General features: G+C 42.6%; 1 protein-coding gene across 10 annotated transcripts in view; it reads left to right on the top strand.

Moving 5' to 3' along the window:
• The window catches only part of Samd12 (sterile alpha motif domain containing 12), a 439,420-nt gene that overhangs the window by 46,349 nt on the left and 373,641 nt on the right, over positions 1-19,430 (top strand). For all 10 annotated transcript variants that reach the window (XR_005870605.1, XR_005870604.1, XM_040730487.1 and 7 more), the window contains exon 2: positions 1,455-1,633. Coding sequence is in view for 8 of the 10 variants with exons in the window: in XM_040730487.1 (XP_040586421.1) it covers positions 1,455-1,633 (179 nt within the window). In the remaining 2 variants the exon portion in view is untranslated. The remainder of the gene's footprint in view (positions 1-1,454; positions 1,634-19,430) is intronic.

The following is a 19,430-nucleotide window of genomic DNA, read 5'->3' as shown; positions in this document are numbered from 1 at the left end:
GAACAAGGATGCATTTGAGCAGTTGTTTGACTTCTAGTTAATGGCTTTGTTGATAGATGGGAGAGACTGTGGTGAATCTTGGGGAGTGTGAAGTCACACATGACTCCTCAGCTATGGGGAAATCCAACAGACAGGTTTTGTCATAGGAAAACTGAAGTTCAGTTTTGAACGTCTGCAGATTCTGTGTTTCCTGTATCAAAAGCCATGGGAATCAATAGTACCTGTTAGTAAAAAGGGGAGGATGGCAGGAAAATGCCTTACCTCACTTCTATTGGGAAGTATTCTCTCAATGTGGCCTTCCCTATAAAATAGTCTTCAAAAGTCAGTGAGAGGAGTGGGAACCACAGCCTGGCTAGAGAGGCTGGGAACAGGTGCAGGAGTACAGACTTGAAAAGGTGACCAAAGAGGAAGAGTAACAAGGGGGAGGTTAAAGACGATGGAATATGGGAGATCATTAGTGAGTTAATGTCCTAACGGAGATAAAAGGGAGGTTTTAGTGTTTGACTTCGAGCCAGCTGAGATCAAAGATCTAATGAATTTAAATATTATGGGTTTGCAACAGAGAAATCTGAGATACTTTATTATGACCCGTCCTAAAACACATGCACATATATGTGTGCATACATGCAGCTATGCAGAAGCGCGTGCAGTGGTGGTTTATGGGAGTTTGTCTAAAGGAATATATGATTCTCATAACATTCATTGCTATTTCTTAGATAACATGGGTACATAGGAGGAGCTTATACATATTTTCCAAATAGATATACCAAAAGCTGAGCCCCAGGTTTTATTGGTAGAGTTTGTCATTTCAGAGACTAACATGAGAAGTTATAGCTATTGGGCTTGAGTGCCTTGTTCCCCACGCCTTCATCTTTTCTTCTCTTTCCCGCAGCAGTGATGACTTTTAAAAGTCATGAGTTCACTTGTCTGTACAGTTCTTGGAATGTTCCACCTGTGTTATTTAATCCATATGGAAGATCCTGCCATATAATGACAGTTTATGCACACGCCCAATAAATATAAGTTGAATGAATATAAGAGGGTCGACTGAGTAGATGGATGTTTTGTGAATAGATGACTTCAGTAGGGTGCTGGCAGTAAGAAAGGTCTGGGTGAAGGCAGAGCAATAAACCAGACTGCAGGGTTGAAATAGCTCAATGCGAGGCAGTAAAGCCGTTGCCTGGTCTGGTGCTCCATCTGTAATGTGAAGATTAGTAAGGTGCTCAAAGTAAAAGTCTTTGGAATCCAGGGGTTTGGATTTACACTTCCAAGCTCAAGATTTCCTACAATGCTGTGTTCTTTCTTCACCCATATTATTTCCTACAGCCATTAAACCACCTCTCAACTCCCAGACACCTTGTTTCTTCCCACTTAGGCCTGACGAAATATTTTCTGTCACAGACACTTTCTTTGTATGATGCGTTTTCTGAGATCTATTTGTTCGTCTCTCCTAGCTCTCCACTGTGGTCTGAATCCTCGGGGTATTGATCACCCGACCCATGCTGAAGGAATTAAGCTGCAAATAGAAGGAGAAGGGGTAGGATCTCAATCCATTAAAAACAAAAATTTCCAGAAGGTGCCTGACCAAAAAGGAACCCCCAAGAGTCTGCAGGGAGAAGCTGAGACAGTAAAGGTGAGTCCTTCGCCAACTAAGCACTGAATGTCTAAAACTGTGGCGTCCCAAAGCCCTGGTCCAGCCACAGAGAAGAGCTGATGATGCTTCTGCCAATGGCTGATGTATCTTTGCTAATAGTAGTGCTGTCTTGCTGATAAATGACAGTGTTGACTGCGTTCCCTTTGGCTGAAATTAAAACACATGTACAGCTGTCCCGTAGTATGAGCCTGTGGGCCATGGGTCATAGAAAAGACCTTTTTTCTTTTTGCATAATTTATACAACCTTTACATACATTTAATGGTCTCCTTCTATAAAAGAATCCTAAAATCTGTTTCCCCGATTAGGATGAGATGAGCTGAGTAACTGAGTTTGTGTCCTTAGGTTTTGCTGACAAAGGCTGCTAATGAAATTAACTGAGTTTTGTAAAGTATGTGCATATATGGTGAATTGAAAGGGACTCTTCGTGTAGGGACTTATTCTGTTTTTAATCATTTTATGAAGCATAGTATAGTAAACATTAATTAATGAAAGATACAGCTGGTCTATTTTGTCTTTTTAGTCTTTGGCCTAAAGGTAGGTGCCATACAACTGACAAAGTCTGTGTTAAAAGTGTATACCAGCCGGGCACTCGGGAGGCATAGGCAGGCGGATCTCTGTGAGTTCGAGGCCAGGCTGGACCAACAGCCTCCAAAACAATACAGAGAAACCCTGTCTCGTAAAAACCAAAAAAAAAAAAGTGTATACCAAAGAGTGGGTGGGATTCTGAGGGTCAAGGAGTTTTGGGGTGAGAACAGTCTCTTATAAAGGCTTTTTCTTTCTTAGAAGTCATCGTTTGCAAATATGGAGACCCACAACCAGACATAAAACACAGAGAGAGAGAGAGAGGAGGAGATGGGGGAGGGAGAGAGGAGAGAGACCTTGGTGCACTCAGCCATAAATGAGATGTTTCCATCAAGTCTCTTCCCTCAGACCTCAGGGAACCCAACAGAAGAGGAGGCAGACAGAGTGTGAGAGTCAGAGGGGATGGAGGACACCAAGAAGACAAGGTCCTCTAAATCAAAATAAGCAAAGTTCATATGGACTCACAGAGACTCAGGCAACATGCACAGTGTCTGCACCAAGTCCTCTGTGTGTATTATGGCTTCCAGCATAACGTTTTTATAGGATTCCTGAGTGCGTGAATGAGGTTCTCACACCTTCTCTTGGACTCTTTTCCTTCTGATGGTTTGTCTTGTCCTACTTTGATGTGATTGTTTTATCTTACCGTACTTTGTTTTGTTAGATTTTATTATTATCTCTTAGAAGCCTGCTCTTTTCTAATGAGAGTCAGAAAGGGAGCGGCTCTGGATGGGAAGGGAGGTGGGGAGGAGCTGGGAGGAATAGAGGGAGTGGGAAACTGTAATCAGGATATATTACATGAGAAATCTATTTTCAGTAAAAAAGGGGAAAGCCACTGTATGGATTTTTGTGTGAACTGGGTGAGGATATCCATGCCAAGTGTTGAAGATGTTCATTTTAATTCTCTTATTGGAAATTGGGGGAATTAATCTTGCTAGACATTTGGATCATCTCTTTGTGGACTCTATAAGAGAATTTCCATTTGTGTTTGTTGAGTGAGACAGCATGGGCAAACCTTAGAAAACAGAGGTAATAACCCAAGGACAATCAGAAGTAGGAAGGTCATCTGGCTGTTGTACCATGATCCTCTTACCTCTCCCCCAAATCAGATGTGTGTGTGTGTGTGTGTGTATGTGCGCGCGCGTGCGCATGCGTTAAAATGTGATTTTGTTTGTGATTTACCTGCAGTTGTGAATAATGACCATCATTGCTTCCTCTCTTCGGCTGGATAATTAAAAACTGATAACATTACTCATGTATCTCTGAGTGGGATGTAAGAAGTGGTGAATGACCAGTGAGAAAACTATTGGAAACTCTTTGCACTGAATATTTTTATGGAGAGAAATAGCCCCTTAAAGGAAATTGCTGGATGCTCTAAGTTTTGCTTGTGAGCAGGGTTGGCAATAAGTGAGGTTAACTATGACATCCAAACTTAATCAATCTCTGGTGCTACATAGGTATCCACAATATCCAGGAGAAAAATGCTCTCAGGGCCTTACTTTACTCTGAAGATAAACAGAACTTGTCTGCGTTAAAGGATGCCTAAAATATTAAAAATCCAACTGGGAAAAAGAGAAAACTAATTCTTGCTCTTTTGTTTTATTTTAATTCTAATGTAATTGACTATTTCCAGATTTTACCTCTGTTCTTTAAAAATAGTAGCAGAAAATCGATTCAGATCTTACATGGCTTGATTACTTCTGAATTAACGGTGAACGTGTGATGTTCTGCTTCTGCAGAAAATTGTTACAATTCCAGAAATTGGCCCTCTTGCTTGGTAGAGCCCTTTGTAAGTTGCCTTGCTGAGAACAGGCTTCTCTTAAAACTGAGGATCCAGTATGCATCTTTGCAAAACAAAAGACCACAGTTAGAAACTATGTTCATTAAAGTTTGCCCACATCATCTACAATAAAAGCCCAAAACAAGGAAAGTCTAGGGTTTTTAGATGGACGTTTTAGCATAAACAGAGTAGAAATTTCAAAGAAGCACGAACAGAATTTCACAGTTCAATTTTAAATTCACAAGAATGTATCCATCTCCTCATTGAGGGCTAGCAGGTGAAGATGGTTGCTGGAGAGATGGAGTGACAGTAGCCTCAGATGATAACTGCAGAAGCAGTGGTATCAAAACCTGGAGTCTGCCCCTCAAGAACTTCAGACTGGTTTAGTGCACACACAGACACTTTCTTCTCTTCTGTTGTTTGGAGAGGGCCAGCAGAACTGTGAGCCATCTTCTCTTCTCTTCTTCACCTTCTCTTAACTTAACCAATGAACCTCTGGCCCAAAATACTTGCATGTAAAGCCACTCAGCGGTGTAAATGGGCACGGCTTTCCTGGAGGATAGCTTAATGGTAGTTCCTAACGTTTTCAGTGGGTGTGATTTTCAGACCAATGAGCTTCTTTCTAGGAATTTATCCCAAGGGAACAATAAGATATACAAAGGTGGATGCAGAATACTGATCAGCCCAACACTGTTTATTACATGAAAACATTGAAAATACATGGATTCATAGCACACTAAAGAAGAAATATGTGTTGATGTAGTGAAAGAGGGTATATCCTACTAAGGGTTCAGAGATGCTTATGTATTTATGTAGAAAGATACAGGTGATAATATTTTAAATTGGGGAAGACATTTTATTTTGTTTTTTATTTATTTAATATTATTTTCATTATATTTATTTAAAGGCTCTCCCGGATTTTTGTATTCATAGTTTCATTGTGATTTTTTTTCCTATTTATTATTAGTAGTCTTCCTTTTAGGCTGCTGAATTTCCTTGTGTGGCTTCTATACCTGCTGCTAAGTTGCTTGTCAAAGGAATGAAGCTTCTAATGCCTGCTGATGACTTTTTATTTGTTGAAAAAGTGAGTTTTCCATCTTGTGGCTTGAGTTTTAGACAGCAATAATGAGGTATTCACTTTAGATCTCTGTCTAACTGGGCTATCCAAACTCTGACTAGCTGTTCCTTTACCATTACAATTGGCCATTCTGGTGATTGATTTTTGACCTGTTTGGCAAGTTCTTCCATGTATATTCCCTAGACTCCACCCAGGGAACCCTGTTGTAGCTCTCTGTTGTATCTCTGGGCTCTGTCACAATGAATTGAGCCTGTTAGAGGTGACACCAGTCCTTCGGTCACCATCACCTGCTTCATATCCCCAAATTCATGTTGTGAGCTTTGTGACTCTAGCTGACCAAAATCCATCATCTTCAGTTTCAATTTTTTCTTTAATATAAGCTTTAGACATTAATTACTGTCTTAAGATTTATTTTTTTTAATCTGTGTGTGTGTGTGTATCTTTGTAGCGGTATGTGTATGTAAATGAAGATGTCACAGGAAGGCAGACAAAAAGCACCAAGTCCCCAGATTTTGGAGTTGTAGCCAGTCTACATGGGCACTAGGAACTGAATCTGCAAGAGTTCTCAACCACTGAACTCTCTCTAGCCCCATTGTTAAATGCTTTTAAGCAATGCTGGAGCCTGTGTAAGTGTTGCAACATGAGTTTAATTGAATTATATTTGTATCTCTTTCATAATTAAAAGATATATAGATATAGATCCCCCCTTCAGGGTTCAGGGAACCCCATAGAAGAGGAGGCAGAAAGAGTGTAAGAGCCAGAGGGGATGGAGGACACCAAGAAAACAAGGCCCCCTAAGTCAACACGAGCAGAGCTCATAGGAACTCACCGATACCCAGGCAGCATACATGGGGCTAACACAAAACTGTGTCAGTCCCTCAGCATATGTATTATGGTTTCTAAGTCAGTGTCTTTATAGGGTCCCTGAGTGTGTCTCTGACTCTTGCCTTATCTTGACCTATTTTCCTTCTGATTGTTTGTCTTGTCCAACTATTGTACCATGAGTTCTAATAGGTCTTAATATTAAAAGCCCAGAGTCAGATATAGGGGAAAATGCTGAGAGATTAAAGAGAAGAAGCAGCAAAACCACAGCCTCCTTACCTACTCAACTTCCCAGCCCAAAAGAGACTGAGCTCCTGTCTCCTCCTGCCTTAACACTTCCTCTTTCCACCCAGCCATATCACTTCCTGTATGTCTGTACAGACCTCCAGAAATCTATGGTTAGCTAGTGGTTAGCTCCGCCCTCTGATCTTCAGGCAGGCTTTATTTGTTATGCAAACAAGATATCACCACAATTTCTGATATATAGTAGTCTTTCTTTTCATTTCTTATATTTTGTTTTGGTATATTTTATTATTATCCCTTAGAAGCCTGCTTGTTTTCCAATGAGAGGCAGAAAGGGAGTGGATGCAGATGGGAGGGGCGATGGAGAGAACTTAGAGGAGCAGAGGGAGTATAGACCATAATCACCATATATTATGTGAGGAAAAATATTTTGAATAAGAGGAAAATATTTGTGCTGTGTGTGTGTGTGTGTGTGTGTGTGTGTGGATTTGTATGTTTATGATTTTCTCAATTTTGGGACAATGTTTAAGGGTTTTCTCTCTTAGAAAGTAATGTAGGGACAACTGGTTCTAATTTTGCCACCACCTAAGCAGGTAATCAGTAACATGCTGCCTCTAGCTCTCATAAAGGAAAGAGAAGCCAACAGAGTACTCCACTGTGTCCAAAAACATATTCTGTGAAGTTTTCATTTTAGGCCACAGAGCTGAACACAATTGAAATGTGTCTCTATGAGAGATCCTTATCAATGTGAGTCCTCGGAATTCCCTTGAGTCTCTGGGAATCTTTGCCAAGAGGACATACCGTCCCTGCAACAGCAGTTCCAAATTCAAGGTCCAGAAACAATGTTTTAACTTTGTAGGGGACAGTACAAGACAAGAGATAGAATAGACAAGCATTTCTGCTTCACGGGGAGGTCCAGAAGTTCTTTGAAGGAACCATTGTTATAACTAAGACTTTTGATGAGGATGGCTCTCTGACACAGTAAAGGTGCAGCCTCTTTCTCGGCCGTCTTCTGCACCATTCTAATCATGTAGCATATGGGCATGTGATAGTTTCTGCAACTAGTGACAGTTTCCAAGGAAACAAGCCTGTGAGTGGCAGATCCTGCAGACTGGCCCAGCACTGAGATCAGTTAGCCGTTTCCTCATTGAAGGAAGGGTACCTCATTGATCCCGGGTAGTACTTGACCTGTGCTATGAAGTATAGGAAGACTCAAGCACACATCAGTGAGGAGGGGTGTATCCTTAGTGTTGAAACCTAAGCATCGTGGTCCAGATGTGGCAGCAGAGATACTCCAGTATGTTCAAAAGATGTCTCAGAGGGTTGGGTTTGTAAGGTGGAATCCAAGGCTGGATAAATGGGTGAGGGACATGTGTACAGAACTTGAGTAAAGGGTATGGATTTGTTGTCAAGAGAATTATCCAAGAGAGGTGCCACTAGGAACTGTGGCAATGGAATTTTTTAATTTTTTTATTTATTTAAATTAGAAACAAGCTTGCTTCACATGTCAATCCCAATTCCCTCTCCCTCCCCTCCTTCCCCTTACCCCCAGACCCCACCCAATCCCCACTCTGTTCCCCAGAGAGGGTGAGGCCCTCCATGGGCGATATTCAGAGTCCTGTCATTTCGTTCAGGGCAGGGCCTAGGCCCTCCCCCATGTGTCCAGACTGAGAGAGCATTCCTTAATGTGGGATGAGCACCCAAAGGCCATTTGTTGTAAAGAGAAGCTTTTTCCTTGAGAGAAGCCTTCCCGCCAGTCTGGTTCTAGAGCCGCATCAGTCCCAAATAAACACACAGGAGACTATATTAATTATGAAGCTGTTGGCCTTGCTTGTTTCTTACTGGCTAGCTCTGACTTAAGTAATTACCCCATAATTGTTAATCTAAGTATGTCTCTTACCAGAGAAGTTTCCGGGCTTCCTACCCCATGGCGCTACATCTCGACTCTCCTGTGTTTCTCCTTCCCAGAGTTCTCCTGGACTCCTAGTCCCACCTATCTAGATTCCTATTGGCCCAACAGTGCTTTATTGACATAAGACTTCCCTAACAATTTGTATGCTAGGGATAAATACTGATCTACTACCGAAGGCTCCATAGATTGCCTAGGCCTCCTTACTGACACCTACATTCAGGGGGTCTGGATCAGTCCTATGCTGGCCTCTCAGCCATCAATCTGGGATCCAAGGGTTCCCTCTTGTTCAGATCAGCTGTTTCTGTGGGTTTCACCAGCCCGGGCTTGACCCCATTGCTCATCACTCCTCCCTCTCTGTCACTGGGTTCCGGGAGTTCAGTTTAGTGTTTAGCTACGGGTGCCTGCCTCTGTTTCCATCAGCCACTGGATGAAGGCTTTAGGATGGCATATAGGATAGTTGTCAAACTCTTTATCAGGGAGGGGCATTTAAGATAGTCTCTCCACTATTGCTTAGTTTCCCAGTTGGTGTCATCTTTGTAGATCTCTGGAAATATCATTAGTGTGGCTATGGAAATTTTACACGTTTGAATAAAGTAAAAAAAAAAGCCCGTCTTTTGGTCACAACAGCCACATTTCAAGTTTGTGAGGCTCCTTCTTGTGACGAGTGGGCTGCAGATCACAGTCATCACGACAGAAAGACCTTCTGTGAAGGGTCGCCCTTATCTAGGGAAATCCATGGAGTTGTCTGGGAACACAAGCAACTTGAGAGACTGACAAAGGTTGACATTCTCTCTGAACCTTGTCCTTGTGCCTAGGTAGATGCATGTCTCAGAAACACAATTTATCAAAATAAACAAGCCTCTCATGAAAGTAGCATTCCTTCATGCTCTGATGGTTGAAACTCTGCTATCAAACAGAGGCAAGAGGTAGGTGGGTTTCTGAGTTCAAGGCTAGCCTAGTTGACAGAGTGAATTCCAGGACATCCAGGGCTACACAGTGTACACAGAGAACCTTGGCTCAAAAAAAGAAAAAACCCAAAAACAAACACATTTTTGAAAAATGATGATGAAATAGCATCAACCCAGAGGTAGGCAGGATCCTGGTCATGCCTCATCCTGGGATTCTGGTCTGTGTCATCACAAGTGGTATAAACAAACTTTGGGAAATTAGAAAGTCCTGGTTTTTAGAATTAACTTTCTAGGTGTTTAATGGGAATGCTACCTGGCATATTAGACTTCTTTAATATGAGTTTTATGAAGGTAAAAATATTTCTTTTCTTTCCAGGAATGCTAATCCAGGGGTATGTTCTTTGACCATCCCTCTCGTTTCTAGGTCTGTCTCGTACTTAGATTTAGGCAGTCAGCATCTCTGTTTCCTGGTTCAGAAACCTGGTCATTTAAGTGACTCACCAAAATGTAGTCTGTGTTTAATAACTGTGGGAAGAAGGAACTGAAATCTCAGTCTAATAACTCTAAATTCAGGGCTTTGTATTTCCTAAGCATAAAATGAACAAATGATCTATTTATCTGAAAGGAAAACTACAGTCTGTTTCACTTAGGATCCAGCCAACTGGGCACAAGAAGCAGTTAAAATGTTGCATATACTCTTTACTCCTCGGGGAGAAGCACAGCAGATCTTGATTGTTGTATTATACAAGGGAGAAACAATGCCAGCATCTGAATCAGTGAAGAATTGCCTCTCTTGGCTTTGGGATATATTATGTGAATCTTTGGCAGTAGATAGCCTTTTTTCATTAGGCTAATCTTAGATTCAGTTTGAGTTTCTTTGGCACAGACTTAAAGGAACTGGCCTGGAACTTGGTGCTAGAGGCAAGAGAAGAAGAAAGCCTGGTGTTGTGGATAAGCCACAGGCGGGTAGATGAGAATGGACCGCAGGGCAACTGGAGAGATTCATAACAATGAGCAGGAGCCATTAATCTAGGATCAAACAGAAAACTGAAAGAACCTTGACTCAGGCTAAGATGAAGAGGGGAATGTACTTAACCTTGATCATATTACATTGTTCGGCGGTCTCTGAGAAGGTTTGTGACAGTTTGGGGATAGAATGATGTCATTCTTGGCTATCTGTACATCTTGGCTCCAGGAACAAGAGTGTCTCCACATAAAGCTGCCAACCCAGTGTAATGTCACCAATGATAGGAAAGGATGAAATGCAGGCGACACATAATGAGTAGATGTTTAATGAGTTGTCAAAGGGTCAGAGCAAGAGTGGAGAACAAAAATGACTTCATGCTGTTTGAGTCCCAGGTCCCTGCCTCACCACTACATTGGGTATTTGGACAGATCTCAGAAGAAGCCCCAGTAAACTTTGACTCAGAGACTTGTTTATGATTAATGTGTTAAGCTCTAAAAACATTACCATTATATGGTACATTTCAGCCACTGATTCATGGTGTGGTCAACAAAGAGGAGACTCCCAAGAGTGTCTGTTCATCTCATCTACCGGCAAGGGAACTGAGAAGCAGAGACTGAGTATAGTTCCTGCAGACTTTGAGGCTTGGCAGGAGCACAGCCAACCTTAAAACACACTTCTTCCAAATGGGAGATCCATGGTAGCAAATTCGAGACCCATGCAAACAAAACAGTATGCAGCACAGTCATGCAGCCATTGGTTAGTGATACTCTACTAGTGGACTAAGAGTAAATGGAGTGACACTTGAGATTTCAAAATGAAGAGTGGGTATTTAAGAGAGATGGAGCATCCAATAGTGGGTGGGACACAGGGGGTCCAGTCATCTCTCCACTGACAGATTTGATGTAGCTCGGACAGATCCAAGAGGATGGTTTTGAGTTATGGCAGAAATCTGCAAAATTGTTCTGTTTTTCTAGCCTTAAGCACTGGAGATCCATGCAACACCCAAACCTGGTAGAACTAACACTGTCATTACTGGATTGATTTAGATGCCTCAGAATTGTCTCTCTGTATAAGAAGGTTAGTTTTCACGATAGCATTAGGTTCATGCTGCTGTTAGACTGAAAAGAGCCTCAGTCCTTAACAAGGGGCATGTGGAAAACCTAAAGGAATTAACAGGCCTAGCCAGGCCTCCCAAGCGAAGGATTAAGAAACAGATAATGCTGAACTACACAGGGGAGAGCAGGGTGGTATACGATCAGCATTCAAAGAGGCTGGAAGAAAGCAGAGTTGAGTCTTTGACTCATCCTTAGCAAGAGGGCTGACACCAGTGCCTGGCAGTTGACACACACACCTCATTTCTAAGGAGATACAATAATTTATCATCATCATCGTCGTCATCATCTCTCTCTGCGTGTGTGTGTCTGTCTGTCTGTCTGTCTCCCCCCTCTCTTTCCCCATTACAATTCATCTTATTTATAAAATGCATGTCGTTAGTATAGATTTCTCCTTCTTGTTTTGCTTTCCCTAGTCTCCCACGCCGTAGTTGTTGCTGAACTATGAATATATGGACTCGGGTGACTATTTAGAACAGAGATCTGCAAACCTTCTTGTAAATGATCATCTAGCAAATGTCTCTGTATGGTAGACACTGACAGGCCACACAATATTGAGAGGCAGCTTTGTTTCATTGAAATAATAAAGTGCTTTAGACGCAGCTCTGTGTCTTCAGGATGGCTCAGCGTGAGGACAGAACAGCATACCAGAAATGCCAGACTTAACGTGCTGCGTACCTAGAGGTGACCAGAACTCTGTGTGAAGATGAGGATATACATAAGAGCACTTTAAGTTGTCTTAAATAAAGAGATACTCTGGGGTGTTTTTCCTTATTTTTATCAGTGTGCAAAGGGTTCATAGCGTATGTTCTGTTTGAACATAAAGTACAGGAGGTTTATAATTGTTAAGATCAAGACCATAGTAGTGCCTCAATAATTTCGAATTGTACTGCTATCCCTGGTGTGTGCTCTTACTGTTTGGATATGAAGGGTCACCCTCAAATGGTATATGTTGAGAACTTGGTCATCGGTTAGTGCTCTTGGGGAGGTTCTAGAAACACCAGATCATAGGGTACACTTAGATGAAGCAGGTCACTGAGGACAGGTTTTTGGATTGTCATGCCCCTACTCCCTTCCAGTGTCTCTCTTTGCTTTCCTTCTGTCACGAGGTAAACAGCCTGCTACACCGCTCACTCATCCGGCTATGACAGAGGGAAACTTCTCAAGCTGCGACCTGAAATCATTCTTCTTCCAGTAGGTTGTTTGTGTCAGGTATTTTATAACACTGCTGAAAAAAAAGAAGAAAACGGCACACATTGGGGGAAAGAACTATTTCTGCAGTGCTGATAAATTAGACTGGAATTGGATATCATGCTACAAATGCAAATGGCGCAGGCAGTTCCATCTTGTAAGGTGACACGGTAATCTGCAAGTCGCATTTATTCTCCCATTACCTCTTCTCAAGTCCACGCCTGGTCCCCCTCCGCGGCCCTCACACAGTTCCCCCTCGCCATCCCTTTGCCAAGAAGCGCCTCGGTAGCTTCTGTAATGGCTTCTACGTCACTTACTCTTGCTCCCTTGGGACCCAGTCCTCCTCTGGCTGTCACGAGTGGAAGACTCCATTCCCTTGCTTACCATCATTAATACTTTCCCAGAGTGCTTCAGGTGAAAAATCCAAGCCTGTGTCATGGTCGATACTAAATTTCGAAGCTTCGGTCCAGCTCACTTCCTAATGAGTCCAGATTGTTTCCTACCAGGTGCTCCCGTACCAGCCTGGGCTCTCGGCCGAATCCCCTTCTATTTTCTTTAATATGTTGAGGTAACTCTCTGGAGATTATTGGTACTTAAGCCGTCTCTTTTGCCAGGACGCTCGTCCCTTTGATCATTGTGCACTTGGCTCTTTGGTCTAGATCCCACCTCTACCGTGCCTCTTGAAGAAGCTGCTGAACCCTTTCTCCATACCCGCGTTAGTCTCTCAGTTTGGTTAGTCCTCCACAGAAGTTCTGTCCGAAGCCTCTTGTTTCTTTTCTGTGTTCCCACAGGAACTCAAGCTCCATGAGAGTAGTTTGCTCTTGCCCGCTGCTCTCACACCAGTGTCTGCTAATGTGTCCAGCATGTAGTTGGGATTAAGCTGGACACATTAGCAGACACATTGGGATAAGGGAAAGATCGTGTATTGATTTCACAGTTACTTCATTATCTTTAGCTTTTCCTGTAGTAATCTAAAAGTAAATCTCGGGTCCCATAATGGCTGACTGTTTTGCAGGAGTGTATGTCACACTGGTGGATGCAATGTAGCATGATTTACATGGCATACACATGTTACTTGCATAGTCGCTCGAGTAGGCTTCATCCTCATAAAGCCCGGGTCATCCCTCCGTCTAGGTAAGTACCTGACTAAAGACTGTGGCGAACTTCTCAATCTCTATTTCGATGAAGACTCTGTGAACTTCTCAATCTCTATTTCGATGAAGACTCTTCAGCCTTGGGATCAGATCCTGCTATCTTTCTACAATTGTCACTGCAGTTCAACATTTCAGACGACAGAAGGCTTCCTGACAAGTTCTGAGCAGTCAGTGTAAGGATCTCTGAGTCCCCTGGTTTCATCCTTCATCCTCCCACGCTAGTCAGTGTAAAGGGAAACCTTTTCCTTGAGAGAAGCCTTCCTGCCAGCCTGGTTCTAGAGCCGCATCAGTCCCAAATAAGCACACAGGAGGCTATATTAATTATGAAGCTGTTGGCCTTGCTTGTTTCTTACTGGCTAGCTCTGACTTAAGTAAGTACCCCATAATTGTTTAATCTAAGTATTTCTCTTACTGGAGAATAGTTCTGGGCTTCCTACCCCATGGCGTTACATCTTGACTCTCTGTGTTTCTCCTTCCCAGAGTCCTCCTGGACTCCTAGTCCCACTTATCTTGATTCCCTATTGGCCAGCAGTGCTTTATTGACATATACACAAGACTTCCCCAACAAGTCAGTACTTGAAGAAATGGAAAGCAGATCTCCCTTCCCCCCCTTAAATGATGAGGAGTTCTGATTTAAACTGGAAAACTAGGTCAGTGGGCATGGAACAAGTTCAACAAGGTTATTTCCAGGACTGGATGAAGAGTTTCCAAGTGTTACTTTGACAGATCCCCTTACATCCACACTATCATAGCCAGCTGGAACTGCTGTGACAAAGTGCTGTAACCTAGGTGTTACAGCAGTAGCCATCCATTCCTCATAATTCTAAAGCTTGGCCAGGCTATCATCAACATGCCAGACTGTGTGTTCCAGTGAGGGCCCCGTTGGCTTGGCTGGCCATCTTCTTACTGTGTCCTCCCGTGACAGAGTGCAGTCTCATGCCTCCTCCTCTTAAAACAATGCTCACTTTCTATTATTACATCATCAACTGTAATTACTTTCCAGATTCTTCCCCTGAAACTATCAAATCCAGGAAAAGGGCTTCAACATAAAGAGTTTTCAATCCGCAAGCATTCAGTCCTTGACATATACCAACTAAGTGTTTTGGTCATATGCCAAGTATCTATTTTTAAGTCAATATTTGACTGCAGTTGAATATGGTCATAAAGTAGATGCCTGACATACAGTAATAAATCTGAAATGTTAATGCTTTTTTATTACAGCTTAATTAAAATTATGCAAAAGAATTTTACAATTTGGCATCATAGAGCAATGATGATAGTTTCTTAGAACTGTCCCCTATGGTGGTTATTTTATGTTACATATTTATGACACTGAAAATAAACTCTGTCAACTGGATGCCAGTGAAGGAGCAAAATACACTTTCCTCATGCTTCTGTAACAGTATTTCCAGTGGCTATACTCCCACCCCAAGTCATTAAGCTTTTTTTCTATTCATGGCCAACAGTAAGACGTGCAACCTGGATTTGTCATGTTGTTTGATGGTCATGTTGCATTATAGCATTCCCATAAACTAAAGCTTTGGGCCATTCTTGATGATGCTCTGTAAAAACGGGCCCTAAATGGTTTCATTTTTTACTGTTCCTTTATTTTTCTTTGTAGGCAATGTTTTCACAGATTCACAGTTAAACACGGTTCTCATCCTACCCACCAGAGTGTCCTCATTAATACGCAGGTCACGGTGTCACATTGTCGTTACTTTGCCAAGTACCCTCCATTTGCTCACTGTTTCCCTCAGATTATACGTCTGGAACCTTCCAGCATCCTCTTAGGCCCTGGGTGCCGTGTCTCTTAGCTAGTCACTGCTTTCATCCGCTACTACACTTTCCCATGCCCTGGCTGTTCCTGCTTCCGTCCAGGCATTTGGCTACCTCACGGCCTTCATTCAGCTTGCACAGGTGTTCTCCCATCTCCTTCCGAGTTGTTCCCGAGAACATTCCTGAGGCAGTTTTATTGAAATGAAGGCAAACCAGGGCTCCAGTCTCTGTCACGTTATCCTCACATGCCCTTATCACTTTCTAAAAGAGTGTACACTTGGTAATTTATCGTGCTTATTATCTAATGTCACCATGTACTAGGCCATAAACTCAGTGTTCAAGCCCCGAGTGTCCCGACACGAGAGTCACTTGCAAAGCCCAGCTGTTTGATGTTTGAATGAATTCATCTCATGACCGTTACACACTCAGTTTTCACTGGGCTGGTAGAATTTTCCTGTATAAAACAAACCAGGAGATTGCATTTTCTCAATTATTTCTGTAATGTTTGTGGTAGAAAGAAAAAAAGAACAAGCAGCAATAAAAGAAAGAGCAACAATAAAACCAAAACTGGAGTTATTGATAGTGGTACAGTAATTGAATATGTAAATAATCTACATTAGCAAATGTTCATTAGCTGTCCACAAGTTCAGTGCTTCCAAGAAGGTAGTTAAAATGGCATTTGGCTCCTTAGCTTGCAAAAACCCAAAGGTGTAGCCAAATCCTAGCAGGAGATATTTGAACAAATTATCACAACCAAAGCTGAACTTAGTCCCTCTTTATCCTCATAGAATTCATCTCTTTAGCTCCTCAATACTCAGGTCCAGTTTACATGTCTGGCTTGCTTATTATGTAGCTAATCTGTTTGAGGGGCAGGTGTTAGGATAAAGCTTGAAGGGTTCCTTGCGTGGGGGACCATGGCAGATTCCATGGCAGGTGAGGGTGACGGAGGCGGCGGACAAACAGGCCAAGCAGAGAGAGCTTCAGTGAGAAGTTTTATTAGAAAGGAGAGGCATGGGGGAAGGAAAGAGAAAAGAGGTTAAGAGACAGAGAGAGGACAGAAGAGAAGAGGGAGACAGGAAAAGTCCTGTCTGCCCCAGGGGAACAGTGGGAAGAAAGAGCAGGAAGAGAGCTGGAAAAGAGCAGAAAGAGAGGGGAGCAGAGAGAGAGAGAGAAGAGCCTGAAAGAGGGCATAAGTGGGTGGGGTCTGTCTTTTTGTTTTGTTTTGTTTTTTGAGACAGGGTTCCTCTGTGACTTTGGAGGCTGTCCTGAAACTAGCTCTTGTAGACCAGGCTGGTCTGAGGTCTGTCTTTTAAAGGGGTCCTTTGCACCTGCGTGCAGACTACACAATCATGGAACCCTGGGCTGACCAGAGTACTGCCTGAGTGCATTATGCCAAGTGACAGGAACAGGCCAGCATAATGCCTGAATCCTTACAGCAGGACTGTTGAAGGGACCAGACCCTCACCAAACCCCTGCTTTAGTAGCCAAGACAGGCTGAAGAAAAACCCAGCAAGACAAAAAAAGGTCCCTGACTCAGCTACATGTGCTTGCCTGACCTTGCCTGACCTCCTAGTCACTAGGAAGTCAGGTAACCTTCATGTGGCAAGGAACCTATCAGAAATTAACTGGAGGGCTGCGGATGTGCTTTACAGTGCATTACGGTGGCATATCAGTTACATGAAGAGCATAGCAACCACCCTGGGAGGGCCTATAGGCCATAACAACCAGTTGACCAATCAACACAAGATAGGTTGCCCAAGCTCAGAAGCACACCAATCCTGAGACTGTTGCATACCCCTAGCCACTCCCCTTATACACCCTAATAAATTCCCCACCTCGCAGCTCCCTCCCATCCTCCTCCCTGCTCCCATCCTTCTCCCTCCATCCATCATGATGAACAGACTAAGAGCCCTAGTTAAGACAGTTAACTCGTTAAACAATAAAAGACTCTTTGGTTTTGCATCAGAATGGGTCTCTTGGTGATTTGGGGGTTCAGAATTTGGGCACAACACTGATTCAGCTTTTCCTCATATTTTATCAGACAAAAAGGTGGTAAGAAATTCATAGAATTCATCAGTTACAGGTCAGACAAGAAAACATCCGTTTTTAAATATACTATCAAGCAGAATTGTTTGGTAGAGGAAATGTAGTTTCAGTAACTTATTTTAAATAACCAGTAAAGAGCATAGACCCCAGGGACGTTGAGTCTAACTCCTGTTCTTCTCTGCCACTTACAACTATGTCACCTGGGGCCAGGTTCTCGACCTTTGGTGTCTGTGTATGTTGATGTGTCCAGTGGGAATAATGCAATATACCTCATTGGGCTGTCCATAATCTTTGATGCTTACATATCATATGCTTAGATAGACAACGGGCAGAGTCAGCAATATGAGTCTCTATTGTTATCCTTACTGTTATAGCTATTACCCTCAGCACAAGATGAATTGAATATTGCATTTCTAATGCACATGCACACACCCATACTCCACACACAATGGCAAAGGATCCACATTGGCTGCCTTCACTTTGTTTTGTTTGCCCACATAAACTTAATGTTTAAACAATCCTTTACCAGTAGAAGTCCCAGAGACTTTTCATTTACATTCTCAAGAGTTCTTTCTTTTCTGGAAAAGCTGTGGCATCTGGAAGTAGGCATCATAGGTCTACACCAGCTGGGACTGTACAGCTGCCGCTCTTGTTTGATGGGCAGCTCTTTCTCTTTTGCTTCTCCTCATGTCTGGCCCTCCTTACTCATTTTGATTCCTGGTGGTATTCTACCGGCTGTGTAGTTTCTGACCCGTGGTGTACAAGATATTGCCGCAATACAAATGGGGCAGCTGACCCTCTTTCATTTAGTGAGGATGGATCTTACAGTCCTAGAAATACACATGTTCTATGCTCAGTAGTGTATATGAGGTCTGTTCTCTGGGGATGATATATTGTACAAGACAGAAGAGACACCACCTTCCTGGTGTCTGTCTTCTATTAAGACAACTCTCAAGTAATTATTCTAATAGAAAGTCTAATATTTGTTTGGGAGGAAACTAAGGTCTAGAAACTCAGAAACTAAAGAGGGAGTAAGACACAGGAGAGATATAGAGTAGGGGTAAAGAAAATATAAGAATTTTTTTCCTTAGGTGAAAGGTAGATGTTGACAGTAGGCAGTAATAGCATTCTACAGTCATGGATCCTGTTGAGGAATAGAAAGAATGACGTCACAGAAAGATCATGATGACATTGTATCTGTGTTTTTTGGTTTTTAAAGAGAGAGAGAGAGAGAGAGAGAGAGAGAGAGAGAGAGAGAGAGTGTGGTGTGTGTGTTCCACTGTGCATGTACTTAAGTCAGAAGGTGACTTGCAGGAGTCAAATCCACCCTGTGTTCTGAGGATTAAACTTAGGCTGTCAGGCTTGCATGACAGGGACTTTTCCTGCTGAGCTTTTTTCTGGTCCAGGCCTTAGTTTTAAACAGTGCATTAGAAACTGGGGGAAGGGATTTCTGTAGAGGAGGGGTTTACACAGAGAAGCTCTGTGGGTTCCTCAGAGAGGGATTAGAAGCTAGGAAGCCCTGGAACAAGGAGACAGGGCCAGGGTTATTGTAGAGTTACAGGTGAAAGGTGACAGTATCTAGAACAGATCAATACAAATGAGGAGAAATTGGCAAAAGCCAAGTATATTGTGGAAATAGAACTGGTAAGACATGATTAGTTATAATCCACGAGGCAAAGAAAGCAATTAAGGATTGCTGATGAATTTCCAATTTGTTTAGGTAGCTGATCATTAGTGATATAGGGAAAACTGTTAAGAGAGTGAATATTGGGGTAGGAGGAATCAGAATTTCATTTTGACCTTGTTAATTCTTTGATTCATGAGTAGGAAGATGCAAGGGTAATGTTTAACATGAAGATTAGATGTCACTTTGTCTCACTGGGATTTGTGTGTGTGTGTGTGTGTGTGTGTGTGTGTGTGTGTGTGTGTGTGTGTGTGTACTGTTATAAGGTATGTAGAAAATGGGGTTTTCTGATGCTCTTTGTCTCTGAAGCAGTAGACCTTCTTCTATTTCCTGCAAGCCTGCAGCTGCTTTGCCTTCTCTGACTGCTATTTTGCTGTGAGTCATGGACCATGATGGGTTGAGCCTCGGCTGTTCCATTGGAAGGGAAATAACAGAAAGTAAAGGCATTTGCATAGCATTATTAGCTCCTCCCTACTTTTTGACCACACCCTCAACCATGTTGTCTATCAATCACTGCTTTATC

The sequence above is a fragment of the Mesocricetus auratus genome, unplaced genomic scaffold, assembly GCF_017639785.1.
Source record: "Mesocricetus auratus isolate SY011 unplaced genomic scaffold, BCM_Maur_2.0 Super-Scaffold_100023, whole genome shotgun sequence".
In the NCBI taxonomy this organism is placed as follows: Eukaryota; Metazoa; Chordata; class Mammalia; order Rodentia; family Cricetidae; genus Mesocricetus; species Mesocricetus auratus.
This window is presented reverse-complemented; position numbering and strand designations above follow the sequence as displayed.